Source organism: Tupaia chinensis, unplaced genomic scaffold (genome assembly GCF_000334495.1).
Source record: "Tupaia chinensis unplaced genomic scaffold, TupChi_1.0 Scaffold000152_1, whole genome shotgun sequence".
Taxonomy (NCBI): Eukaryota; Metazoa; Chordata; class Mammalia; order Scandentia; family Tupaiidae; genus Tupaia; species Tupaia belangeri.
This window is the reverse complement of record NW_006159623.1, coordinates 962,586-968,408: the sequence shown is the minus strand read 5'-3', so window position 1 is coordinate 968,408 and position 5,823 is coordinate 962,586. Positions and strand designations below refer to the sequence as shown.

Genomic DNA, 5,823 nt, shown 5'->3' with positions numbered 1-5,823 from the left:
CTCAAAAAAAAAAAAAAAAAAACACTACTATACTAGTGCCCTTTTGATTTACGTTGTTGCTATTCTCCTCGCTGCCTGTTTATTTCTCTAAGCCTCCTCTTTTCCCCACTATATGGCACTGCTTGGAGCGTCTAGAGACAGAAACAGGCATTGGCCCGGGCACTGCCACCCCGCTATCCTGCATCACCCTCAGCCCGGGCACTGCCACCCCACTGTCCTGCATCACCCTCAGCCCGGGCACTGCCACCCCGCTGTCCTGCATCACCCTCAGCCCGGGCACTGCCACCCCGCTGTCCTGCATCACCCTCAGCTCCTTGCATTCTCCCTGACAAGGAGTCACTGTCCCATGGCACTTTCTCCTTACTGGTTGGGCTGGCCTGCAGACTGTAGTGGATAACAGCAATTAAAGTAGATTAACAGAGAGAAAGATCTCACCTGCTTCTCCACACCAGTGGGCTGGGTTTGTTATTCCTTGCCAAGGAACCAGGCGACCTGCTAAGCCATTGGCTCCCTGCGCTCCTTGAGGCTTCTCAGGCTTGAATGTACGTGGGGATCGCCTGGGGATCTTATTAAAATGTGCTCTCTGATTCCTCAGCTCTGGGTGGGGCCCAAATGCTGATATTCTAACAAGCTCCCAGGCGAAGTGGCCTGCTGCTGCTCCCGACCACAGAGACCGAGGCACTGAAGAAAACAGCCTGGTCTCTCCTCCTCCCTCCCAGTTTCCCTGAATCTAAGCGGTCTCACCAAATTCCACCTTCTTGTCCATATTTAAAACATGCAAAGTCACAGGCCAAGAACACTCGCGGTGTGCTCTGTGCTGTTTTCTAGGTGTTATTTTAGTTATCGTTAACATTTTACAAACAGGGAAGCTGAAGCTTTTCGATAGCCAACAGCCTCCCAAAGCCACACAGCCGCTATGAGGAGAAGGGGCGCATGCCCTGTGTGCCGGGGCCCATGGGTGGCATACACCCGCAGCTGCATCTCTGCTGCCTAACTCTGAGCGTGCCCAGCTCTTCTGCATCCAAGAGGAAGGGGCTCCTGGTTATAAATTAAGCTCTCCAGAGCTAGCAGGTGGCATGGAGGTTAAGGTGAGTAGATCCCATGTGGCCGACTCCATAGTCTGAGCTCCAGACCCAGTGGCTTGAACATCACACTGGGTATGTGTGCATGCCAAGAAGAGAATGAAGAAGAGATTGCAGCGTGACTTTCTCACTTTCCCTCTCTATCTCTGTCTCTCTCTCCAGTGAGAGCAAGCACCCTATAGCAAAAACTAAGAAAGAATAAAAACCAGCTTTCCTGCAATTGCAGGCTCCAGTCTTTCTGTATTTCCAAAGTTCTTCTTTACCCCTTGCCTATGTTCTACCCCTTTCCCTGCCCTTGGCCCTGAACAGCGATTTGCCGGCCTGCTTCCCTTCCACTCAGGAGCAGCACCAAGCAGCAGGACAGAGTAGCTAAGCTCAGAAAGAAAAAAAATAAATAAAAACTGATCCACTTTGGCATGTTCAGAGCCTTTTGAAAAGCACATCTGTGTGAGTTTAAAAGCTTATACTTTTATACCCAAATCTCTCTGGCATTCAGCCTGTGACATCTGCTTCCTAGCCTCAGAAATTTGAGTGGCCTTGAATTTCAGGATCCTGCCTTGAAGACTAACAAGCCCTTTCTGATCAAGGGCCTGCCCTCCCCTCCTCCAGAACCTGAGCTCCGTCCCACCTTCTGACCACAGGCCCCGGGGTCAACACAGCCCACCCATGCCTAGACAAACAGGCTAGGGCTGGATGATTGTCACCCTGAACTCATGGGCACCTTCCTCCGCAGCCATCTGGATGCACTCGAGAACCCCATTTTAATAAACCATTAATTTTATTGAGAAAGAGAAACGTGTCCCCCAGGTCTCATGCCACGACCCTTCCCCCACCCCACCCTCCAGCTGGACAGGATCATAGGCCCCGTGCTCAGGATCCAAACTGCCGCCTTCCACATGGCTCCAGCTTGAGCACTGCAGAGCGGCGCCCCACTGCCTGCACTGCTGCGGCTGGGACAAAGGCCCGTCTTTAAAGGCAACTGTACATCTTCAAAAGTAGAGACTGAACTTCTTGGCAATCCCTCAGTGACTTACACCGACCTCCAAAACAAACGGCAGGTTCACGCCCCTCCTCCCAGTGTATTTCCATTACCTGCGTCTCAAGCCTGATTGTCACAGTTGACCGCAGGGTTCAGGTTTGGGCTGTCACGTATTATGTAAGAGACGCTTAAGCCTGAAGCAGTGTTCCATGGGATATTATTCACTCACTCATTCACTCGGCAAACTCCCGAGCAACTCGCTAAGTGCCAGACACTGGTGAGAGGCGCTGGGCCTGCAAAGACAAACACAGCACACGCCTGGCTCTCAAGGTTCTTTCTGTGCAGAGGGAAAGACAGACGTGTTTGGTGATGGACACGGCACTCGATGCCATGCTGAGATAAAACCCCACGGAAGTTGTGCCTCACCCAGCCTGAGTCTCAGGAAGACTGACCAGGGAGTTGAGGCCCAGGCCGGGAGCTGTGCAGTGCTAGAGCCGCAGGTAATCAGGGCTCTCCCACCGGGGCAGCCCAGTGCGTTGTGCGGGTGTCCACAGCACACACACGGTGCAAAGGGCAGAGTGAGGATGGCGTCCGGCGAGTTGTGCGGAGTATCGGTCCTGCAGGAAGGAACCTGAATCCCGCTCATGTGACAGAGCAGCCTGGGGCACCGGGCCTGGGTCACAGCACTGAGCGAGGGCTGGTGCTGTGTCCACTCTGCCCTGCCGCCCCCTGCCAACCTTCCTCACAACGGATCCCTGAGGGCCCAGAATACCACTAGCCCCCAAATAAATCCAAACTGAGAAATAGCCTCATTTTCTTTTCTTTTTCTTTCCTTTTTTTTTTTGGAGAGGTGTGTTTTTGCTATAGGGCGTGTGCGCTCACCAGACAGACAGAGACAGAGAGACAGAAAGCGAGAAATCACCCCCCAGGGGGGATGGTCACACCGCAATCCCTTCTCCTCCATTCTCCTCTCGGGATCTTGGGCACGCATGCACATGTGCCCGGCATGAGTTTAAGCCACCGGGTCCAGGACATGAACTGTGGTCGACTACATGGGAGTCCAGCGACATAGCCATTATGCTAACTGCTGGTCCCGTACCTCATTTTCCTATTCACATCCTGCTGGAGGCCAGTGTGAGAAGCCAGGGTGGCCACCACACAAGCCTGCCCGTGGGCTGCTCTCACGTGGGGCGCTCTTCGGGTGGCACCCAGTCTCCCAAGTGTCAGCCGCTTGCTGGAGCAGTTGGGCCCAGAGTTCTTGCCACCATGGTGCCACCAGCTCTTTTCAATGTCATGCGATTTCTTGGGTTAATGATCAACTCTGCTCACCTGAACACCTCCTCTCGTGTCGCCTCTCCCTCCCGCAGGTGTCATTTAGGTACCACTGTCGATTGTACAACGAATGGCGTCGGACCAATCAGAGGGTGATTCTCCTCATTCCAAAGTCTGTCAACGTCCCTTCTACCCAGCAGTCCTTGCTGGGCCTCCATTCAGTCAAGAGGAACTCAAAGGAGACAATTGTCTGATGTTTGTGGTTGGCCGGCTGATTCGTTGCTGGGGTTTGGGCGTTTCTGCACTGGGGCCCGCACTGAGCCACCCCCAAGCTTGGGTAAGCTGTGGGCTGGAGAGCACCCCACACCGCGTGGACACATCGCCCAGACAACGAACCCTGACAGACGGACATAAACGCTCTCTTACTTCAAATCATGGATGCTGCAATCATATGATATTTGCTAAGCTGCCAAACATGTTTATTTAGCAGATACTGTATGGGATTTTCTGAACACCTCTTTAACATATGGGGAAGGTTGTACTGCCAAGGATGCAATTCGATTCTTCCTTTTTTGTTACTATTTCAAATACATATATATATATATTAAACTTAGATGATAATCAAAATTGAAAAGCCAACGTAAAAACTGGTTTCTTGGTTTGGCTGGGTTTTATTGGATGGGTTAGTTTATTCGTTGCCCGGTTTCTACTGGGGATGCTCTGGGGTAATTCGATAACCCGAGTGGTCTTTTTCATCTCTCTCCTGTCTCTTACTCACAGAGACAGCATAATGACTTCAGAACAAGTCAGATCTGGAGGATGTTTTGTACTAAACTTCATGTAATTATTCCGTTTTTAAAGGGAAAAAAAATGGCGCGGCAACTCTCCACAGTGAGCTGTTTATTTAACTATCGTTAAAGGGGGGAATTACAACGAGACGCACGCTCCTTTCAACTTGTTTGGTACTGACAGCTGATGGAGCTATTTTCTAATAATAAATATCCAGTGTGTGAAAGACAAATCCCACTCATTGCCATCCTCTTTTTTATTTTCTAAGTAACAAAACCTGCGAAGGTTCCCATAGTGGGTTTTAGAGAGGGGAGGGGGAGGAAGGCTGGAGGTTGGCGTTCCCGCTCCCATCCCAGTGCTGCTCCATGCTGCATTCGCAATGAACTGGAGGATCCTTACACATTTCTAGGAACCCGACACCCGTTTTGCATATCAATTAGCATGCCCTTGCTCCATTGAATTTCTAGCTTGACAGGTAGATGTGGCAAAAAGCGGGTCCTAGCAGCCTTGCGCTCCGTCTGAGACTCCTTTGTCTGATTTTCAAAAAAAAAATCACAGTGCCTTCCCCCAACCCTGAGCCAATTCTGTCACAGGCCGAAAAAGACTTTGCCCAAAGGCTTCGCGTCCTTTTATCCATCGCAGCGAAAGGGGTCTGATCCGCAGCCTGCTTTGTGCGCGCCCCAAGCCAGCGGGCGGATGCGTCTTCGTCTTCGGAGGGAAGCCTGGGCTCCCGGCGCTCGCTCCTGGCTGTCCGCCCACCCACGCCCGCCCGAGGAGGTGGCAAAGCCCAGCTCGAGGAACGCTGGAAATATGGATTTCTAGACCATGACCCACATTCTCAGGATCACTCCAGCATCTGCCTCTGCTCCCCAAGCGGGAGAGCGAAAAGTGCAGCGGAATAGGCAGGGCGGAGGGTAAGGATTTTCTACCGCAGACATGGGGCGGTGGCCTGTGTCCCCTCTGTGGGCCGAGCCCCCATTCACAGCCTGCTCCCTGCAGCTCTGGGAGGAGGAACAGCTGGACCGCTCTCCGCTGCAAAACTCAGATGCGCTTTATGGCTCGTGACAATAGCTTTCCTCCCCACCACGCTTCACGTGGACACTCCAATTCCAGTCATTCGTGTCTCAGCCCCTCTGTTTACGCGGCCGCTCACCCCTCTGGGCTCTCATTAGCTGCGCCACCATCAACTGTTTCTTAATTGACCTTTTTAAAATGCTGGACACCGCTGGCTGCAGCTGTCACACATTAAATTTCCAGAGCAGAGTCCAACATGGTAGCTTGTGACTTGCAGCCCTGTAATAGACCTAAATGATGTCCACCCAGCCTGGTCCCTAAGCCGTCAGGTGCACCATGGCACCTCTCGCCGCACAAAGCGGGTGAGAGGACCAGACCCGGTCTCCCTGCTTCCTCCCGAGTTATGGCAGCGCGGATGCCCGGGATCATTTCCTGTGAGGTCAGCTGCAGAGAATCCGCGCTGTCCTGGCCCATGAGATGGTTCCATGACACCAACTATCCAAGGTGGGCAGGCCGGGGGCAGCTCGTGGAGCCCCCTGCTGGGAAGGATGGGCACACCTTTGCAGGGCTCTTTCTCCCATATTTGCACCTCTGCCCTGAAAACTGAGAGTCCAATCTACAAAAAGCAGGTCGTGAGTGGAGTAGTGAGCAGAACCCCCGCGGCAGCCGAGAATGGCATCAGTGTGC

At 52.7% G+C, this 5,823-nt stretch overlaps 1 protein-coding gene across 2 annotated transcripts in view; it reads left to right on the top strand.

Moving 5' to 3' along the window:
* MARCHF3 (membrane associated ring-CH-type finger 3) overlaps nt 1-4,354 on the top strand; it is a 225,392-nt gene extending 221,038 nt beyond the window's left edge. For both annotated transcript variants that reach the window (XM_006145534.3, XM_006145533.3), the window contains one exon: nt 3,429-4,354. In XM_006145534.3, coding sequence (XP_006145596.1) covers nt 3,429-3,587 — 159 coding nt within the window. In that variant the 3' untranslated portion in view covers nt 3,588-4,354. The remainder of the gene's footprint in view (nt 1-3,428) is intronic.
* The last annotated feature ends 1,469 nt before the right edge of the window (nt 4,355-5,823 follow it).